General features: G+C 40.6%; 1 protein-coding gene across 1 annotated transcript in view; it reads right to left on the reverse strand.

The window, feature by feature from the left end:
• Positions 1-23,456, reverse strand: part of LOC120985300 (kielin cysteine rich BMP regulator) — a 149,601-nt gene that overhangs the window by 106,338 nt on the left and 19,807 nt on the right. The window contains exons 2-6 of the mRNA XM_040413498.1: positions 21,080-21,636; positions 16,374-16,446; positions 10,878-11,095; positions 7,177-7,360; positions 1,000-1,076 (exon numbers count right to left, since the gene is read on the reverse strand). Coding sequence (XP_040269432.1) covers positions 1,000-1,076; positions 7,177-7,360; positions 10,878-11,095; positions 16,374-16,446; positions 21,080-21,636 — 1,109 coding nt within the window. The remainder of the gene's footprint in view (positions 1-999; positions 1,077-7,176; positions 7,361-10,877; positions 11,096-16,373; positions 16,447-21,079; positions 21,637-23,456) is intronic.

Consider the following 23,456-nt stretch of genomic DNA (forward strand, 5'->3'; position numbering starts at 1 on the left):
TCCGGGTTACTACCACTCCCAACCTCCCCTGGGGCACCCTGCACTTATAACCCTTATAATAAAGATCTATAACACGTCTTGGGATAAATGTCTGCAAACAAGGATAAAGCAGTGATGCATATCAGTCCTTATGTAACCTCATGTAATACAAGAGTATTATAAGAAACAGATGTACTGGTGAAAAGTGCTCTGCAGAATGATGGGTTACCGTGCATCACACAATAAAATAGCGGCGTTGCTAGCAGTTAGAAACAAACATAGAAACTAACATGTAGGACTTGTCAAAATAGGATTGAACAAACAAGCATAAATACCGTACTCCATGGAACTGGCTGTGCTCATGAACTATGAAGAGCCAATTGTTTTTTTTAACCCCTTAGTGACCGACCTGTTTTGGGTCTTATTAACCAAATGTTTTTTATTCGCTTTTTAATAGTTACATTCCAAAAGTTATAACTTTTTTTTATTTTATTTTTGTCAATTTAGCAATATAGGGCATTATTTTTTGCAGGACAAGTTGTAGTTTTTAACGGCACCGTTTTGCGGTACAAATAACTTACTGATCAACCTTTATTAACTCCTTCTGGGAGGGATGAGAAAACAGTAACACTGCCACTGAGTTCTTACGTTATTTTTCAACATAAATAACATAACTTTATTCTCTGGGTCAGTATGACTACAGTGATACCAAATATACTGTACATGTATATCGTTTTTTGTTTTTTTAGTCATATGACTTTTGCACAATAAAATTATTTTTTTTTTTAAATAAAAAAAAGTTTTTGCATTGCCCCATCCTAAGACCAATAACTTTTTTTTATTTTTCTCTCTACGTAGCTGCGTGTGGCCTTGATTTTTCCAGGATGACTTCTAGTTTTCATTGCTCATTGGTCACATTTTGGGGTGCATAGCCAGTAGTATATAATTTCATGTATATCTAATGTCATTTTCGGCAAAACCATGACAAAATATGGAAATGAGTAAGACACTATTACTTACCTGGCAGACACATGATGTGCAGGACCCAACAGAAAAGGTCTCCTTGTTATTGTAAGTCCTCTCCTCATAAGAGCATGCTGTGACAGGAAATGGAACAGGAAACCTTATATGTTATGTGAAAAATCCAGACACTGGTATCATTATTGTATGGACGAAGTAACTAGAGCCATTTGTCAGGCTGAAAGCAAGGCCTTGAATAACATCCAGCATTCGACACTGGGTGTGCTTATTCTAAGGCAAGCTGAGGTAATTCTCTAACACAACACTTACTGTAAAATATCCAAATAATTTACATCACAGATACATTTTGTACAGTGTAAACTCACAGATCATCAAAGGGGTACTCCATTATTTTAATATTTATGGACTATCCTCAAGATAGGACATCTAAATCAGAACAATGGGGGTCCGAGACCATCATTCTGCTGTTGCCTTGTAGCTCCAAGAAGTTGGCACAGGAAATACGTAGCTCTGTTACTGCAGAGCTGCACTCACTGAAGTGAAGGGGAGCAGTGCTGCAGTTAGAAGCTCAATCTCCTGCACAATGGACAGAGCTGTTTAGTTCCGGAGCTACTCTGTAACAGCTGATCGATGGGATAGTGGGGTGTTGAATCCCCGCTAATAACATATGTATCACCTATCCTTAGGATCGTCCATCAATATCAAAATCCTAAAATACCCCTTTAAGGTACTTTTGCTACAAATATTAGTGTAAGGCTACTTTCACACTTGCGTTGTTGTTTTCCAGTATTGAGATCCGGCAGAGAATCTCAATACCAGAAAAAAAACTTTTCAGTTTGGTCCTCATGCATTCTGAATGGAAAAAGATCCGTTCAGTATGTATCAGGATGTCTACTGCTTCGGCAGCATTCCGTTTTGTGACTGAACACAAAATCACTGCAAGCTGTGGCTTTGTGTCCGGTCATAAAAACAGAAAAAAACCTCAATGGTGATGAATCCGTTTATTTATAAAAACGGATCTGTCACCCACTGACTTTCAATGTATTTAGTGATCAGTTTTTTTCCCTTTTTGATTTCACTCAACTGCATCTTGATGTGCAAAATCAAAACGGATCTGTTTAATTCCGGTATTGAGAACCTCTGCTGGATCTCAATACCGGAATTAACAACGCAAGTGTGAAAGTAGCCTTAGGGTAGTTTCAGATGAGCAAGTTGTCGACAGGAAACACTAATATTTGCAGCAAAAGTACCTTAAAAGGGTATTTCAGGATTTTAATATTGATGGACTATCCTAACAATAGATGATAAATAACTTATTAGCAGGGGTTCTTCGCCTCACTATCCCATGGATCAGCTGTTAGAGTAACTCCGGAAATTAACCGCTCCCTCCGTTGTGCAGTGGATTGAGCTTCTAACTGCAGCACTGCTCCCCTTCACTTCCCATGCCACTTCTGTGTGGCAGTGTGATTTTCTGGCCTCAACTTTGCTCCTGTAATGAGACCTAAGGGTGGTATAATGATTTATAATACACTGTGTCCCTGCTCGACATTGGCTGTAATGAGTTGTACTGACGGTAATACACTGACCAAAAATATAAACGCAACACTTTCGGTTTTGCTCCCATTTTGCATGAGCTCAAAGATCCTAAACATTTTCTACATACACAAAAGACCCATTACTCTCAAATATTGTTCACAAATCTGTCTAAATCTGTGTTAGTGAGCACTTCTCCTTTGCCGAGATAATCCATCCCACCTCACAGGTGTGGCATGTCAAGGTGCTACACACAGATGGAAACAAACCAGAAGGATTTGTTCACATGGTGAAAATGGGTCAGAAGAGTCCACATTGAAAAATAATAATCATGGGGAAGAGGTACATGAGGTAAGCAACCACATCTGTTAAAAATCCATAGTCATTTTTGTACTCACTAAGTGAAAGTATACCAGTACTATATTCCATTACTTCATCATTGGAGGCCACGTTACTAATAAAGCACAGCAGCCCCTTCTGTCCCTTTTTCTGCTGCATTGATCAACTGTAACTGGGAGCTGTGCAGCTACAGCAACTTAGCCCCATTTATATGGTCAGAGAAATAGCCAATTGCCAATTCGTATCACTGTCTAGGATCACCTTATTAAAAAACTGAGATGGAGTCGAAAACATCAGGGGGAATTTAATAAAATAGCTTTGCAGCAGTTTTTTTGGAATAAAACAAGTTTAGGAATAAAATAATAAAAACAAAAATCACATTTCATGCCATGCTTACTAGAAGTTGAAAAAATGGGCATGGATTACTGGGTCAAAAATCTAAGTCTGCACATTAGACAGTGTGTCTTAATAAATTCTTGGTTATTTGGTCTTAATAAATTTGGTGCAATATACTCTAACAATTTTTTGAGACTGACATATGAGATGCCAATGTTAATAAGTTTTGCCCATTGACAAAGGTCATTTCATCAACTGTACTGAAATGTATTTTGTCCTTAAATATATAAGGGGAGCAGAAGTAATACATACTGTAGTTAAAAGGGTGATGTTCCTGTATCTGAGAGAAGCATGTGATAGATAAGGAGCCTACACACAGTAGCAGCCATCAATCATTGTTTGGGAGCATGTGTGAGTATTACGTGTTATCAGCAGCTTCTTATCTATCAGATACGGCAGTACAAACACTGGGGTACATTTATTAATACTGTAGCCAGCTTAGAACTCAGCTACATGTGGCACATTTATTAGATTCAAGCAGTATGAAAAATTTGCCATATCTATAGACACTTTTGTCTAACTTTATGCCACCTTTTAGTTGGCTTACTTGTTTAGACCATTTTTTTTACAATATTTTGGCACAATGTGGTTCATTTTAAGCCATTCCTCTGCCTTTTCCTCTAAGCCACACCCTTTCAAGTGTCAATTGAGGTGCAAAAAGTGTCTTAAACACTAAAAATTTGGGGCAATGCATTTACACCTGTTTGGCACAAATTGAGACAAAATTTTGGCACATTCATCTTAGTAAATCTGACCCAGCGTGACTGAAAGGCCTGCTTTATTGCTTTACAAGTTATCTCTTGGTGCCCTTCTATGCTAACAAAAATTAAAATGAATAGGTCATAGCAATGGTAACTTGCATACAATGTTCAATTTGACCATTTGCCTTTATTCCACGTTTTATTTTGCAATCTTATTTTACAAACCGGATTCCAGAAAAGTTGGGACACTATACAAATCGTGAATAAAAACTGAATGCAATGATGTGGAGGTGCCAACTTCTAATATTTTATTCAGAATAGAACATAAATCACAGAACAAAAGTTTAAACTGAGAAAATGTACCATTTTAAGGGAAAAATATGCTGAATCAGAATTTCATGGTGTCAACAAATCCCCAAAAAGTTGGGACAAGGCCATTTTCACCACTGTGTGGCATCTCCCCTTCTTCTTACAACACTCAACAGACGTCTGGGGACCGAGGAGACCAGTTTCTCAAGTTTAGAAATAGGAATGCTCTCCCATTCTTGTCTAATACAGGCCTCTAACTGTTCAATCGTCTTGGGCCTTCTTTGTTGCACCTTCCTCTTTATGATGCGCCAAATGTTCTCTATAGGTGAAAGATCTGGACTGCAGACTGGCCATTTCAGTACCCGGATCCTTCTCCTACGCAGCCATGATGTTGTGATTGATGCAGAATGTGGTCTGGCATTATCTTGTTGAAAAATGCAGGGTCTTCCCTGAAAGAGATGACGTCTGGATGGGAGCATATGTTGTTCTAGAACCTGAATATATTTTTCTGCATTGATGGTGCCTTTCCAGACATGCAAGCTGCCCATGCCACACGCACTCATGCAATCCCATACCATCAGAGATGCAGGCTTCTGAACTGAGCGTTGATAACAACTTGGGTTGTCCTTGCCCTCTTTGGTCCGGATGACATGGCGTCCCAGATTTCCAAAAAGAACTTCGAATCGTGACTCGTCTGACCACAGAACAGTCTTCCATTTTGCCACACTCCATTTTAAATGATCCCTGGCCCAGTGAAAACGCCTGAGCTTGTGGATCTTGCTTAGAAATGGCTTCTTCTTTGCACTGTAGAGTTTCAGCTGGCAACGGCGGATGGCACGGTGGATTGTGTTCACTGACAATGGTTTCTGGAAGTATTCCTGGGCCCATTCTGTGATTTCTTTTACAGTAGCATTCCTGTTTGTGGTGCAGTGTCGTTTAAGGGCCCGGAGATCACGGGCATCCAGTATGGTTTTACGGCCTTGACCCTTACGCACAGAGATTGTTCCAGATTCTCTGAATCTTCGGATGATGTTATGCACAGTTGATGATGATAGATGCAAAGTCTTTGCAATTTTTCGCTGGGTAACACCTTTCTGATATTGCTGCACTATCTTTCTGCGCAACATTGTGGGAATTGGTGATCCTCTACCCATCTTGGCTTCTGAGAGACACTGCCACTCTGAGAAGCTCTTTTTATACCCAATCATGTTGCCAATTGACCTAATTAGTGTTAATTGGTCTTCCAGCTCTTCGTTATGCTCAAATTTACTTTTTCCAGCCTCTTATTGCTACTTGTCCCAACTTTTTTGGGATTTGTTGACACCGTGAAAATTGGAATCAACGTATTTTTCCTTTAAAATGATGCATTTACTCGGATTAAACGTTTGATCTGTCATCTACGTTCTATTACAAATAAAATATTGACATTTGCCATCTCCACATCATTGCATTCAGTTTTTATTCACAATTTGTTTAGTGTCCCAACTTTTTTGGAATCCGGTTTGTACAATACAGCATAAGTAAATTGATCCTAAGTGAAAAATTCCCATGTCACGGCCATGGCACAACAAAAACCATATAGACATGCATCAACAATGAATCTGAAAGTTAATGGATATGCAGTTTACTTGCAAAACCTTGCCGTTATTACCACATTGCAAAGTGTGTAGTAAGCTGCAGTAAAAGTACTTGCTAGCACAGTTTTTAGCCACTAAGTGGGTACTCACCCTAAGGCATAGGTTTATTCAAGTGCCAACGGGGCCCCTATAACAGTATCAACCACTATAGCAACCACAGTTCCCCCTATAACAGTGAAAGATGTATGCCAACCAAAGAGCTTCCATCAGACACACAGACCCAAACAGCTACTGAAGATGTCTTTGTTTAATAAGCATTCCTTGGAGAAGACCCCCGATTCTGAACACGTAGGAGAATCTGACATAGCACCACGCACACCAAGGAGAATGACTCAGATTTTAAATTCTTCTCCTTTTCCCATCGTGTTTTACAAAGGCTAGAGGGTCACTAAAATGATCTTTGCCCTAGACTCATACATGTCTTATAGGATGACTGGGAAAATGAATTCCAGGGCAGTTATTAAATGGAGAGTAACCACAGAGACCATGAGTCACTGGATACTATGGGTTTATTCAGTCAAGGAACTGGTATTGGTCCTGCTCCTGGCATATTCCATTTTCGTTGTTTCTCAGTAGACAAATAAAGGTCAGAAACTTGACACACAATGATATAAATACATGTAATATAAAAAATGGTGACCAGAAATGCACAACATCTAAAAATATCTGACAGTAAGAGTTAAAAGAGATGTCCTTGATTGCCTAATCAATTTTAAAGTTCCATATAACCCTGTTAAAAGTGTGTGCCAGAGAATCCTGAACTTGTGAACTTGGCTTTATGCTCTTCAATGGTATTGATAGGAAGTCCCGAAAAATGTTTGCCCTCATAATCTCTACAGTACTTTACCATACAAATACTTAGTTCTGAGAGCTTGAAGGAACATACCATGCAAGCATACAGAAATGTTCAGCTTTTTTTAAATTTTTTATAAATTACAGTTTTAGTGTATGTTACCACATGGCATAAACACTGCAGAGTTGGGTGAAGCATTACATAGTAGCAGTGAAGTGGTTAAGAGTTTCACAAACCCACACGATGATTGTGCAGCATTAAAATTCCACATGACATGAAGTGCAGATTTTAATTCTGTAGCAAGTCAGATATCTGCCGTGGATGTCACCCTTTGCAATGCAGAATTGAATTCTGGAAAAATCTGCAGCATTTCTCCCCATGTAAGCTGCAGCAATGTCAGCTATTTCTGACACACTATGTGGGGAACATGCCCTTATACATTTTCTGTTTTGTAATTCTCTTTAAAAAGAGCACATTGAGAGGGTTATGCACTCAAACATTTACTCACCCAGGCACTGAGGCCAGTCTTTACGTAGTGAGCATTTTACGGAACCTCCAATGCACACGCAGATGTTACATGAGTCTTTCTTCCAGGTTTCATTGTCCTGATACTCTTTTCCTTCCCATAAACATGTGGATCGGCGACACTCACAACTCTCCAGAGCTTTTACTCTGGCCTGGAGATCAGCATTCTGTGGGTATAATACTTATGTCAGACTCAGTTTTACACCCACCTATAAGGCAGCAAGTAATCACATCCCAAGTAGAGTTGAACAATGTAAAATAATCTTAAGTGTAGATATTTTCTTCTATATGTAGTGTAACACGGTGTCTGGTAAAGTACTGGAGAGGGTGTATATCTCATCCAGAAAGCTCAGATTGGTGAGGTAAAAAGAATCCAGAAAGCTACAAATTGTAATATCGGCTGCATTTTTATGGAATGGCAGATAGGTGTTGGTAGTTGGACTTGCCATTCCCTCACCACTCCAGTACACCACTTTCCCCTAAGGCAAACTCAGATATAACCGCTGGGCTCATTACTGGGTATATAAGTACACTACTGAAAAGCTAATTCAATCTTAGCGCCTAGAAACTGCAAGACTTGCTTGCTGTGCAAAGCCTGATCGTGTGTTTATGTAGAGAAATAGGTAAGGTAACTGATGTTTAGTTACCACCTAGATGATCAAGTGCTTTACTTTGCTGACTTTTTAACTGCTGGAGTCTGTGAAATCGCCGACCCCACCCATATGCACAGATCTTAATGATAGATATGGAAATCAGATTTAATGGCTCATATCACACTTGAGCGGTAATGGATTTCATGTGTCTGGCACCAGTTGTGTTAAGCCTGGGAATATATCTGTAAAAAAAATCCCCAGGGAACACCTTATCAGTTCAGGGCTTTTAGAGTCTCTGACATGATGTGATTCAGGGAAAAAAACTGCCTTTGTCCTGAGTTCAAGAGAAGATATCTTCACAATTTAGTTCACTAGAATTTCCCAAAGGACAAGCTGTAAATTACATTTAATCTGAAAATATGTCAGTGTTGATTCCAAAAACTCCAAAAGAGTGTAAATCAGTCACATTTATACAAGTGTGGACCCTCAAACGCCAGATCTCTATGGACTGCCAGCAAACATCGTGAGTCAAATGCTAAGAAAACAGTCTCCAATTAAAATAACAAAAATAAAAAAAAGGATCCTATTAAAATATTATTCTTATGAAATATTCCTTAAAAAGCTATCACCAATTAAGTACTTACTGGGGTGTTATTATTGGAGCTATATAGGATCTATGTGCACTGTGGTCTCCTTTTTACAAAGAACTAGAATTAGCACAGAGGAAACGTACTATTGTTTTGTATGGATGAGTTAGAAACCTTTTTGGGGTAGAATTTCCACTGTTACACTGTTTTTACACATTCGGGGGGTCATTTACTATCCAGAAATACGCCTATATTAGGCGTATTTCTGGCGCAGATTGTGGAACAAAGGTTATTTGCGGCTGCAATCTGCGACTATTTCCCACTCATGCCAAGTCTAAAAAGTGGGCATGGCGTGGGCAGGGAAGGGAAAGGGCCGGTAGGCCCTTCTCACTAATCATTTTCTATGCCTGTTTTAGACATAGAAAATGGTCTAAATGTAAGCCAGCAAAGGAAGCTGGCTTACATTATACTGGCGCAGGGTAAGCTGAAATTATGTCGAGGCTGGCGCCTCTTCATAACTTCACTGCCAGGTATAGGGGTTATTGAGACCAGCATAAATAGTTACAAGAATAGGTGCACTACTGTGGTGGATGCAAGCAGTAACATCTGACTAAACTCTCCCACTGATGTGAGTCGGACCTTACGCTGCTGTAATTTGCCCGCTGGCTCCTGGTACTACCCATACGGTACAGGTAGGTTTAGCGTTAGGTCCCGTGCCACTTGAGAAACCTTGGCGTGGTGCATGGGCTCAGGTATGTCCTTAATATAAGGATATACTGGCTAAAGTCTCATTTTGAACATCATTCCCCATCCACACATTTTACCATCTGGTGTAGGATGTCTCTGTGGCACTTGTGGTCTGCTGCAGGCATCCTCCACTGTATGCATTTTTTGCTGGGGATCAGCCTTAGCAACAGACCACAAGCGCAGTATCTGCTCCCCCGAGCATAAATGCACAACTGCATTTGGGGTGGAGCATTTCCTGCCTTTTGAGACCACGTATTTTTGTCATTTAAATCGGTTATTGAGATCAGCATCTAAAACACCAGTCTTAATAAATGACCCCCTCGGTGTTTGATCAGTCATTTGCATCAGTGATTGTGAGCCAAAGCCAGGAAATAATGCAGATAAGGTATGATGGAAAAATCTGCATCTGTGTTTTTTACCCACACCTGGTTTTGGCTCATAATCAAAGAATCCAGGTATACCCAGGCCACTCTGCCTTAGGGTACAGCCACAGGGAACAGCCCTGCTGCGGGCGGGTTGTGGCCATGCTGCGGTAAAGAACAGCTTAGCCAGTTAGTCAGCAGCTTCCTTTCATTTAATAATGAAGTCTGCACTGTATAGTCGGTCTTCATTGTTAATGGCCGCGCGGCACCTTTAATGGACCTTTAAACAGGAGCTGTTGCTGGTATGGGGTTTGGCTGGCTAGGTCAGAGGCACAATATGCAAATTATTGCTGTTCTGTCCTTCATTAGTTGTATCAGTAGTTGTGACGTGAAGTGGTATATTTCTACCCACTCTAGTATGGAATATTAGAATACTCCTTAAAGAGTAACTAAACCTTTACATAAACTTTTAATATGTTGTCCCTAATAAAACTCTCTCCAATATACTTTATTTAATAAATGTATTAATGACTTCTCAGAGGTGTACGGAGTACAGGCCGTAGACACTTTATAAATGGGGCCGCAGCAGCAGTGAGTACAGGCAGGAGCACATATTGCTGCTCCTGCCCGTGCCCTCCGGAGGATTAATAACTCCTGGCATGGCACATGGGTACCCTGTACCTATGTACTGTACTATGCCAGGATTAGCTGAGCCTGCTCCGCTAAGCTAAGAGAACTGCATGTCAGCAATAAGGGCTCCTGCCCGTACTCACAGCACTGCTGCGGCCCCATTGATAAAATGTACTCAGTCCTGAACCGAGTTTTAAGCACACAGGGAATGGTGCGCTTTAGGTAGGAAAAAGTGTAGTAAAAATAAAAAATGTATAAATAAAATATATTACAGTAGAGAGAGTTTTAATAGGGCGACCATATTAAAAGTTGATGTAAAGGTTTAGTTACTCTTTAATTTTTCCAAATAAACGAATACACTGATTTATTCTCTCCTGGAATTTCTTATTGAAATACCTGGACAGACATCACAGAGGGGTGAATACCATTTGGTATGTACATGCCCAGAAGGCCCTGATTTGTGGTGAACTTTTGCCCATTACAAATAGCTAATTAGTTCCAGTGTGAACTGAAGTATTCGTTTTATGTTAATACTTTCACGCAAACAGAAGAACTTTTCTATGTTGTATTCATTTTACTATATCTCCAGATGAGCTTACAATCTAAATTAACTTAAGCTAGCCTAAGACATCATTGAACCCAGATGCAACTTTTTCTGCCAGGTCTAGGCTACGTAAACTAAAAACCATGGAAAGATATGTCCAAAAACCTATAAAGTAATTGAGTCTACGGAAAAACAACCCATCTCAATTTGATTGAACTGACCTGAACTTTCACCATGTCAAGCATATTAGTCAATCCCTGAACAACTTCCTCCAGCCTTCGCATCCTTTCTTCCTGAGAGAGAAAATTCAATGGAGCTTCACTTTGCTGCTGCTGATAATGTCGTGTGTCAGATACATCTGGGGCTCGAGGCTGCCTCTGGACATCCTCATCATCCATGTGTCGCTCTTCAGACAAGGAGTAAGGAAGAGGGAGAGAATCTGTGGAAACAGGATGGTCCTTGATCACACTGTGGTACCATAAATACGGGGTGTCAGTGAGGACGAACACATGAAGGTCATATACCTATGCGACCATGGGTTTATCTTCAATATGACATTGTCTACGCACCATTGAAGAAGACACCTACATTTACACGCTCAGAAAATCATACAGTCATTGGGAATACATCCGTTATATCTATATTCACAGCTGGTATGCTGTGAAATATGGCACAAACTAGTACGTCTATAGTATTAATGTATAAATACAATGAATATACAATAGTGGAGATATAGCTTAAAGCTAGGGCTACACAGCAACTTTGGCTGCACCACATGAAGATCTTTATGACTAGTGAGTAGTGATGAGCGAACTTCTTTTTTCAAGTTCGGCTTACAAGGTTTGGGTTATCTAAGAATTCCGTTATGGCTTCAGCTACCACGGACCATAACCCGAACCTTGTAATCCAAACTTGAAAACAGAAGTTCGCTCATCCCTATTCATGACATTGCAAGTAATGATTGTGAATGTGGTTGTGTTGCGACACACAATCCAATGCATCGGTAATAAGGCAGTCGTGAAAAATCCAGACCTGCAACTTTGCCAGCACAGACTTAAATGTAAATTGCGTGCCCATTTCTGTGATTTATTTTTAATTTTTAATGGTTTTTGCAAATGAAAAACTGCTCAAAACGCATATCCAGATCGCACATGTGACAGCAAGTTGCAGTCGACTCGCATTCATTTTTTAGTTGTTGCTTTTGTGTGACCACAATTGTCATGCATCCCTGGCCTTATATGAATCAGAAATGGCCAGAGTAAGAAAGGTTGGGTTTACATAGTGGCATAATGTGTACAGTATATGTATATTTATTTATATAATCCAGTTATAATGGAGTCATATACCAGTACTTACATATAGAATTTAAATTTTGTGATCCAAATGACATCATGGTGAAGTCTAATTTGCAGGTGGATTTGTAATGTGTAGCAAACTCACATAGGTTTCTTGTCAAGACCATTTATGAACTTTGTTTAGACCACCAAGATTTTCTGAACAAATTTATTAGCACGGCAGAAGATTTGCAATGAGAACGTTTGCACAGAAATATTTGCACATGGCAAAGCTCAAAAGGGACAAGTTCATTATCCCAGTGTGTAAAGCCACCTTAATGCATGGTAATAAAGTTACGATGCCATACAATATATCTACCTGTTCTATACTTCATGCCACAATATTTAGCACTGTTCTGCTACCGTATTTAGAGAAGAATGTTTCCATATACAACTGTGTCCTGTTTATATAAATCTGAGTGTTCCTGACTTTCTCTATAATAGGTTTCTAGCCCCGGAGGAGGTTCCATGTCATTATGAAGAATAAGCAGGCTTCTCGCACACCCTGTGACCTCACCCAAGTTACCAATAGGGTTGAATCCTCCAAAGGGACAACACTCAGTACTGAGGGAAACAGTTCAAAAACTGTAAAGCTTTGTTTGCCAATGAAGTCAAAATATTAAGGCTGTGACTGTGTAGTGGGTATAGCTCATTCATATATACATATGAACGTTCTATACTATGTTAGGAAATGCTATCTAGTGTAATGGTACCGCTACGTGGTCAGGTTTCTTTTATGCAGTTTTGGAATCCAATATCAGGAGTGGATCATAAAAGGAGAAAGAAGGACAGAAACGACTTCTCCTCTCTTTTTAATTCACTCCTGGTATTGGCTTCCAAGAAATCTGAACTTATGGTCGTATCTAGTGTCGAGCGAGCATGCTCGGCCGAATACCTGTTCGGCTCGAGCATCACTATGCTCGGCAGATCCGAGTGCCCGGCCGAATACAATTTAATACAATGGAAGTCAATGGGAGAACCCCAGGCAACCCCTGCTCAGAAGAGAAGAGGGTATCCGGTTAATAAAAAAAGGTTAGAAATTTATGGAAACCCGATCAAAATGGTTTGGATACAGCATTAAGAGGATAGCTGGATGCGTCTTAGACTCCTATTATGTATTGTACTGAGTTATTACCCAGCTTTCCAGTGTCAGATTTTATCACTGAGTTATTACCCAGCTTTCCCAGTGTCAGATATCATCCTAGTGTAGATCGCAAATATTCTAATCGCAAATTTTTATTGCAAATTTTCCATGCAAAAGGCTACACTAATAAGCTTGTCATAAGACTCATAGTCTAATATTCTTGTCAGAAGACTATGAAACCAATAGATGGCGCTATTGAGTTATGAACAGCACCATCTATTGTTTCATAGTCTTCTGACAAAACTATTAATCTACTCTTGTCATAAGATTGTGAAACCAATAGATGGCGCTGTTCATAACTCAATAGCACCATCTATTGTTTTTCATAGTCTTATGACAGCTGAAAAACAAGGCAGATTCTGCTCATTTGCATGTCTTTCCCATATGCCCATGTTTATGCAAATTAGTTTTTACATGACAAAACTGTATAGAAAGATTATTGAATATTATGTTAGGGCAATCAGAAAACTTTTTGTCTAGGTGTGCAGGTCTACCCAAGCCATCCAACAGATCTAAGGTAACTTTGAGGCTTACTGGTTCTCAGTCAGATGAGAGCTGGTTTGGAATATCTCATAGTGCACAAGGCTGCCATTGTAAGGTATGCTGGCTATTATCTGTCTTATGGATAGATGGATGGCTTGCACATACCTGGCTTTTGGCATATAGCCTTTGTGTGGTTGTCTATTCTATGTCTATTGTACATAATAGGAGTCTAAGACGCATCCAGCTATCCTCTCAATGCTGTTTCCAAACCATTTTGATGGGGTTTCTATCAATTTCTAACCTTTTTTTTATGAACCAGACATCCTCTTCTCTTCCGAGCAGGGGGTGCCTGGGGTTCTCTTACTGACTTCCATGGTGCTCGGTAGAACACACAAGCATACTGATGTGTTCGGCCCGAGCACACGGGCACTTTGGTGCTCGCTCAAGACTAGTCGTATCCTAAAAGTGACAGCAAGCAATCCTCTAACAGGTGTAATAACCAGGACAATCATGTTTGACGTTCCTACACTTTCAGGGAAATCAGTCTCGGAATGTACATTCATTTTATTTCCGAGCCTCTCATTTATACATAAGCAGCAGCAAAAGAAAATTGGAGTCCTAGGACAGCGTACACAGGACCTCAGGATACATAGTAACCAAAAGTGTAGCACACGTAACTGCTGTCCTCTTGTTGAGTATGACCTAAGGGCTGTGAATATTGTGTATTTTATTGGATGCCTGTATTGTGCCCACATTGTAGTCGTGACAGAAACATCCTGAAGTAAATGAATAGAAATGGAGTAATGAAAGGTACGGGGGATGGGAGTATGTGTAGGAATTCTGATTGATGTGGGAAGTGGGCAGGACAGATGAAATGCTCTGGTTGGCAAGGATGAAGGGGTCTCTAAAGCTTTTTAATTAGAGTAATGAGGCATAACTAGAAAGGCCTCAGTGTATGAGGGCATGAATGTGAAAATAATACCGTAGGCCTTCCAAATTATATTTAGAAGCTTTACTTTTATGCAGAAATGTGATCCTAATCAACCATCTAAACAAAGTTTTAATAATGTTTCAAATGATTTAGAATTTGATTTGTGTAGTATTTAATTGCTTTAATATGATTTCTATGTGGAATTTTACTTTATCTGAACCAGTATTTGAGGCGCACTCTCTATCTGGCTAATATAAAGTGTATAAAGATGTGGCAAAATATGTCTAAGACTGCAATTAAAGAAGGTGCAAATTAGTAAGGGTGCATCATAATGTGTGAGGAGGTACGAAGGCAGCATTATACTGTGTGAGGGCACTAATTGTCATTATACTGTGTGGGTGGTACTAAGGGGACATTATTACAGCCTGAGGGGCATCATTACTGTCCGAGGGGCCTAATGGACATCATTACTATCTGAGGGGCACCAAAGGTGGACTAAGGGGCTTCACTATTTTGTGGTGGCACTAAGTGGACATGGTAACTGTGCTGGGCCACTAAGGGGCTCCATTATTGTGTGGGGGACACAAAGGGGATTGGGTAGGATTAGAGGCTTGGCTTTTTGCAACAACAAAAAAAAAAAGCACTTATACATGGACCTTCACCAGACGGCATACCCAAGGATGTGGACCTTTACAAAAAGTGCATGAGTACCCTTACTGTAGAGGATGCACTCATCTTAGTTCTTGGTCCTACTGGAGTTCTCAATCTAATTTCCCCTTCACATGCAGGCACAGATTCCCCAGGGTCAACGGCATAACAAATACAGTATGTAAATCAGCCTACACCAATGAACACTAAAAATGTATTCACATTAATATTTTTTTTTATAAACCTTAAAGGGAATCCGTCACCTGGTTTGACCATATTAAGCGATGCCATGTTTAATAAAATACCTTATCTCCTGCAGTGGTTTTCTTTCTTATATTCATGCTTTCCTTTTGCTAAAAAAGCAATTTTTGTAATACGCAAATGAACCCTGAAGGTGCCCAGAGGGGAGTTATTCTTCACCCTCTGAGCCCAGTAACGCCCCCCTGCAGTGTCTAGACCGCCTTTATTTAGAGCCCAAGCACGCCTCCTCGCTATGCAGTATCGTCCGACAGCCTAGTTTAACGGCGCCGCCCCCTCTGCTACGTCAGCTAATTCATTCAAGCCACGCACCTGGAATCTTCAGTTCGTCCGGCTGAAATCTCGCGCAGGCGCAGTACCGCCTACTGCCTGCGCCTGTGCGATCCAACCGCTCCAGAGGGCAACAGCGATAACAAAACGTCACTGGGCTCGGCGCATGCCCAGTGACACTTTTGAGGCTGTTGCCCTCAGGAGCGGTTGGATCGCACAGGCGCAGGCAGTAGGCGGTACTGCGCAAGATTTCAGCCGGACGAACTGAAGATTCCAGGTGCATCGCTTAATATGGTCAAACCAGGGGACAGATTCCCTTTAACCAGGTGTGAAAATGAAAACTGCTGTGCTTCAAACAGTGTGATTTATCTTCTGTGCTTCCCTCATACATTCTTTGCTTGAATGAATACAGATTGTGGCCTAGGTGGCCAGTACACTGTAAAACTCATGTATGTGTGTGAAGTTACCGCAAAGAATCTTTCTTCCAACTCAGAGCAACATACCCAGGACATGGCAGGATATTTCACACACTTTGGTTATTACTATGGTTGTTTAATGGGCAAATTATTAACCAGTAGTGGGCAAAGAATTATATGGCACCTGTCTACATATATGTAACAAACTATATAAAACTAACTTAATTGCTCACCTGACCGGTTCTCACAATGCCAAGGTCTTCTAGAGAATCCAGTTGGGGAGATCTCAGCTGTCTGCCAATAACCCTGGATAAAGATTCATAGTTATCAATGCATATATTATAATTGGATTTCCCATCCTTGAAAATAAAATGTAAGTTATCGGTCCTTGAAGCTTGAGGCACAGAGCCTAAGGGTACTTTCACACTAGCGTTTTTGTTTTCCGGTATCGATTTCCGTCACAGGAGCTCAATATCGGAAAAAAAGTGATCAGTTTTACCCCACCCTCTGAACGGAGAGCATTCTGTTCAGGATGCATGCTGCAGTTTTCTCTCCGGCCAAAAATACTGTACACTTGCCGGAATGCCAGATCCGGCATTAATTTACATTGAAGTGTATTACTGCCGGATCCGGCATTAAGTGTTTTGGCAAAACGGATCCGGCTTTCCAGTCTGAGCATGCGCAAACCCTTAAAAATGCTAAAAAAAATTATACCGGATCCGTTTTTTCCGGATGACACTGTAGAGACGGATTCGGTATTTCAATGCATTTGTCAGAGGGATGCGCATCCGGATCCGTCTGACAAATGCCATCAGTTTTCGTCCGGATTGCCGGATCCAGCAGGCAGTTCCGACGACGGAACTGCCTGCCGGAATCCTCTGCCGCAAATGTGAAAGTACCCTAAGGCTGCACCACTCAATAGATATTCATGACAATTCTGTGCATATTCTGTGTTTAGATAGATAGATCCAGTTAGATTCCCTTGACTGTATCTAATCTTGGTTTTGTCTAAAAGAGGATTTTCTTGTGTGTCTGGCATTATGATTTTTAATAAGGTATAGATTAAGCTGGCCATACACTACAGATACAGTACCTGTCTGCCAATAGTTACTTCTCTTGAAACTAGAAGAGAATAATACAGAGCGCAAAACATAGGGTGGAACCCGATAATGACAGTGCAGTGCTGTACAGGGTGGGCCATTTAAATGGATACACCTTAATAAAATGGGAATGGTTGGTGATATTAACTTCCTGTTTGTGGCACATTAGTATATGTGAGGGGGGAAACTTTTCAAGATGGGTGGTGACCATGGCGGCCATTTTGAAGTCGGCCATTTTGAATCCAACTTTTGTTTTTTCAATAGGAAGAGGGTCATGTGACACATCAAACTTATTGGGAATTTCACACGAAAAACAATGGTGTGCTTGGTTTTAACGTAACTTTATTCTTTCATGAGTTATTTACAAGTTTCTCTTTGTTTACAGCTATTGACATGTCGCCCCGGTTAACACGTGAGGAGCGAATAGAAATTGTGTTGATGTCTAGTGAACGCAGTAACCGGGTCATTGCAGCAGATTTCAATGCAAGACACCCTACAAGACCACCCATCTCCCATGCTACAGTTAGCAAACTGCTTGCTAAGTTTCGTGAAACTGGTTCAGTGTTGGATTTGCCAAAATGTGGACGCATGAAATCTGTCTCTAATGAAGAAACATCAGTGGCTGTCCTAGCTTCATTCAGCAAGAGCCCACAGCGTAGCACTCGCCGCATGTCACTGGAGAGTGGCATTAGTCGAACATCCCTTCGGCGGATATTAGCTACTCACAAATGGCACCCTTACAAACTCCAGCTACTGCAGCATCTCAACGAGGATGACCCAGATCGGCGCACTGAATTTGCAGAATGGGCAAAACAAAAATTGGAACAGGACCCTCAGTTTACGCAGAAGATTTTGTTCAGTGATGAGGCAAACTTTTATGTGAATGGTGAAGTTAACAAACAAAACCACCGCTATTGGTCTGACACTAACCCACATTGGATAGATCCCTCCAAGACTGTTGGAACAAAAAAATTGATGGTATGGTGTGGTATATGGGGTACAAAGATAGTGGGGCCCTTCTTTATCAATGGAAATCTCAAGGCCACTGGATATGCGAAATTGCTACATGATGATGTGTTTCCCTCTTTATGCACTGAAGCTGGCACGTTCCCTGAGTTTTTCCAGCAAGATGGTGCACCACCACATTACGGTGTCAGGTCCGAGCATTCCTAGATGAACAGTTTCCTGGAAAGTGGATTGGTCGTCGTGGGCCAGTTGAATAGCCCCCAAGGTCTCCCGATCTGACCCCCTTAGACTTTTATCTTTGGGGGTCATCTGAAGGCAATTTTCTATGCTGTGAAGATACGAGATGTGCAGCACCTGAAACTACGGATACTGAAAGTCTGTGCGAGCATTTCTCCTGCGGTGTTTCTATCAGTGTGTGAAGAGTGGGAGAAGAGGGTTGCATTGACAATCCAACACAATGGGCAGCACATTGAACACATTTTATAAGTGATCAGAAACTTGTAAATAACTCATGAAAGAATAAAGTTACGTTAAAACCAAGCACACCATTGTTTTTCGTGTGAAATTGATGTGTCACATGACCCTCTTCCTATTGAAAAAACAAAAGTTGGATTCAAAATGTCCGACTTCAAAATGGCTGCCATGGTCACCACCCATCTTGAAAAGTTTCCCCCCTCACATATACTAATGTGCCACAAACAGGAAGTTAATATCACCAACCATTCCCATTTAATTAAGGTGTATCCATATAAATGGCCCACCCTGTATTTGTGTTCCACTTGTTTTAAAGAGGAAGTGCTGGATACAGGTTATTTTTCTTCTACATATGCTTGTAGCAGTTAGTTCTCGTGACTCCATCATAAATATGCACATTCTACAACATTTAGATGTAGGAAAAAGGGTGGTCATAAACATTAGATGGTGTCCATACTCTACCCTGACAGCAGATGTTGGGGGAAAGAAGGATTAGGCATGTTGGATTTCAATATGTAAAAAATGTTCAGTTACAGTGTAATAGACAGTGGATGTGGATTCACTGTACCAATTAACCGGTTTGGCTTTGGGTTTTTCCTAACACTGCTATCCCCATTGTGATCCCCTTGTTTTCACACTTTAACCCCTATATAGGGATCTAGTCTTCGCTGCAAGGGAGCCACCAGGCCACTACCTCTTGGAATAATCATGGTGAATTTGGCAGCTGAACCATGGGGGTTATAGACTCTGCTGTGAAGCACCAAGCAATATTTTTGGCAAGAAAACAGGCAGCATTCAGGTCAGAGTTTATATTTATCTTTAAACAATCTGAGGTCAGGGCAGACAGCGGACAGTTAGATTCGATAAACTCCAGATTTCAGTTCATGGGCAGACTGAAAGAAAAGCACACCGTCACTGTAAACTAGCATGCGAGAAACTGAAAGCTAGGGGAGGGTGCCTTAAATATCCAGATGTGGCTTATGACAATATGTGGAAGACTAACGATGCGCAAGAAGACTAAATGTGATGCCAATGGTTGGGCATAGGAGGAGCAAGCAGGTCCGGACAGCCTGCACAGAAGAATGGAAGCACATAAAAGACATAAGATTCATAAATGTTCATCCAGTTCAAGTTGAAGATAAAATCCAACTCTATTGAAAATCCATTAACATCCACCACATAAAGGCAAAAGGAATCCATTTATGTGTTTCTGGCGAACAACACAACCTTAATCATAGTATAAAGTTCCATTATGTCTTTATGTGGTGGATTTTACAGGGGTTTTCCAGAACTCCTCAGGTTTGGTTATCAATATCTGATCAGAGGGGGTAGGAATCCCGGGAGCCCCGCCAATCAGCTGTTCCTAAGCCAGTGATGTTATGTTCCTTTGTCACATGTCTATTTGCAGCTCTGTCCCATTCAAGTAAATGAGCCTGGGCTTCATTACCAAGACAAGCTACTATACTATGTATGGCACTGTGCTTCGTTTGTTGTGAGAAGGCCACACAGCTGATTGGTCAGGGTGCCAAGAGTTGAACCCCTACCAATCAGATATTGATGACCTATCCTGAGGATAGTCCAAAAAAGTCAATGGCAGCATGTCCTCCAAAAGTTCTTTATTCACAAAGGGTCCATAATCATGTACAAAAGGTGCCAAAGAAAAATGCAACGTTTCAACTACATGGTAGTCCTTCTCAAGCAACTTGAGAAAGGCTACAATGTAGTCAAAACATTGCATTTTTCTTTGGCACCTTTTGTACATTGTTATGGACCCTTTGTGAATAAACAACTTTTGGAGGACATGCTGCCATGGACTTTTTTTGGAGTATCTATGTAGCAACGATAGTGGATATGACGTTGCACGGTGGCTGGTGCATTCCTAGAAGAATCTATATGGTACAGTAGTGCTGCTTTCAACCTGTGTTTTTTTCTATCCTAATACTGAACTCCTGGAAACCCCCTTTAATGGACTGTCAATAAAGTTGGATTTTTATCTTCATCTTGCGCTGGATCAACATGGATGGAACTTAGATTTCAATATGCCTTCTTTAATTTTCAAGGGAGAGGCGTTTTTCAGCAATTTACTTCCCTCTACCTATGGAGAATACATGTATGCTCAGCAAGAGGAGTATGCATGTATACAGGAGAGTGGGGTGTAATGTCAATCCATTCCTTCTGACTAATGATACACAAAAAAAGATATAAAGTAAATTTTAAACTGGCAACATGCCGTAGATGGCCACACAGTGGACCTGGGAAAGATGTTCTCACATGTTCCTGCCAGAGACATTCTAACATGGTTTTCCAGGCATCTACCTTCTTGATGATGGTGTTATAACCATTTCAGTGTGATGCTTAGCTAGTGGAATGGATATAGAGAAAACTGAAATTGCACTTACCAAAAATTTACTCTCCTTATTTCCTGGGGTGCTTGCAAAACTGATCTGAAGATCCAGAGGGAGAATAAGGCTAATTAATTCATCTTCTCCTTCTTTACCAAACACTACTGGTTCTTCACAATCCAGAAAAAGGGTTACTTTGTGGATGTCAATATTCAGTGCAAGTCTTGCCCATTTGGAGCCATAAAATGGAGATCCACCTGGAAGCAACAGGGAAGCAGGTTCCATGGTCTGTGGGGTACGGTACTCCAAACGTAATTGGTCTGCCTGAGTGTCAGATATAAGGCGTAGAAGAGGGTGTCCATCTCTCTTCGTGGCTGCTGGAGACAAAAAGGCTAGTAATGTTCCTTGGTTCTTTTTAGCCTGTTTAGCTACAAAATGGAAGCCAATGGAACCCTGTGTGCTGGATAGAAGATAAACAGAGTAATCCCAAGGTAGTGTTAAATGAGGAGCACGTGGACGGAATTTCCAGGCTGGAGAACCATGGTCCTGCCCTTTGGATTTGGAAATTCCCTTGATAGAACGAGTAATGTTCAGAGCTTCCAACAGATCAATAACTGCAAAAAATAGGAAAGAATCAGAATGATTAATAAAGGTTTACCATTCACCAATAAATACACAAACAAATTGGATGAATGACTTGGTATCCTTGGTTGATATACTTGGTGAAAAACAAATTATACATATAAGTCATCCAAAGGCATAAGATGAACAAATCTGTTAAACATTTCCCTCCATGGTCATAATGAGATAAACACATGGCATGTACATGTATCATAACTCTTGGAAGGAATACTGATGGATTCATTATTTTATTCAAGGCAAACCCTACAACAAAGAGAAATCATTAAATGTGCTGTTCCAACTGAAGAAGAAACTTGGCGGTAAATAATTGTAGGACTGTTTATTACATAACAGTCTACAAGAATCCTCATATCTTATACACCCCATCAACCTAAGATTATAGTTCGTAATAATAAAACAAAACTTCTAGACTTTAAAGGTTTTAACACTTTAATAATGGAAACCAGAAAACTGCTATAAATTTTGTGGCTCAGAGAAATGTATAATAGTTATGTTTTTTTTTTATATACATCTTAAGGAAATGTAGCTGTCTACAGTAGACGACTCAAAATGAAGCAACTAAGTTAAGAACTCAGAATGAAGTTACATTAGAAGAACAGCCTTGTGCTTCTAGTAGATTGCTATCCTCTACTTCTTTGGATTTCAGTTTAAGACCTTGTTTCTGGGTCTTTTGTTGGCCTAAGAGAATATATATATATATATATGTGTATATATATATATATATATATATATACACACTCACCTAAAGAATTATTAGGAACACCATACTAATACGGTGTTGGACCCCCTTTTGCCTTCAGAACTGCCTTAATTCTACGTGGCATTGATTCAACAAGGTGCTGATAGCATTCTTTAGAAATGTTGGCCCATATTGATAGGATAGCATCTTGCAGTTGATGGAGATTTGAGGGATGCACATCCAGGGCACGAAGCTCCCGTTCCACCACATCCCAAAGATGCTCTATTGGGTTGAGATCTGGTGACTGTGGGGGCCATTTTAGTACAGTGAACTCATTGTCATGTTCAAGAAACCAATTTGAAATGATTCGAGCTTTGTGACATGGTGCATTATCCTGCTGGAAGTAGCCATCAGAGGATGGATACATGTTCTCATTCTGATTACGCCAAATTCGGACTCTACCATTTAAATGTCTCAACAGAAATCGAGACTCATCAGACCAGGCAACATTTTTCCAGTCTTCAACAGTCCAATTTTGGTGAGCTCGTGCAAATTGTAGCCTCTTTTTCCTATTTGTAGTGGAGATGAGTGGTACCTGGTGGGGTCTTCTGCTGTTGTAGCCCATCCGCCTCAAGGTTGTGCGTGTTGTGGCTTCACAAATTCTTTGCTGCATACCTCGGTTGTAACGAGTGGTTATTTCAGTCAACGTTGCTCTTCTATCAGCTTGAATCAGTCGGCCCATTCTCCTCTGACCTCTAGCATCCACAAGGCATTTTTGCCCGCAGGACTGCCGCATACTGGATGTTTTTCCCTTTTCACACCATTCTTTGTAAACCCTAAAAACGGTTGTGCGTGAAAATCCCAGTAACTGAGCAGATTGTGAAATACTCTTGAACGGCCCGTCTGGCACCAACAACCATGCCACACTAAAAATTGCTTAAATCACCTTTCTTTCCCATTCTGACATTCAGTTTGGAGTTCAGGAGATTGTCTTGACCAGGACCACACCCCTAAATGCATTGAAGCAACTGCCATGTGATTGGTTGACTAGATAATTGCATTAATGAGAAATAGAACAGGTGTTCCTAATAATTCTTTAGGTGAGTGTATATA

The sequence above is a fragment of the Bufo bufo genome, chromosome 1, assembly GCF_905171765.1.
Source record: "Bufo bufo chromosome 1, aBufBuf1.1, whole genome shotgun sequence".
Taxonomy (NCBI): domain Eukaryota; kingdom Metazoa; phylum Chordata; class Amphibia; order Anura; family Bufonidae; genus Bufo; species Bufo bufo.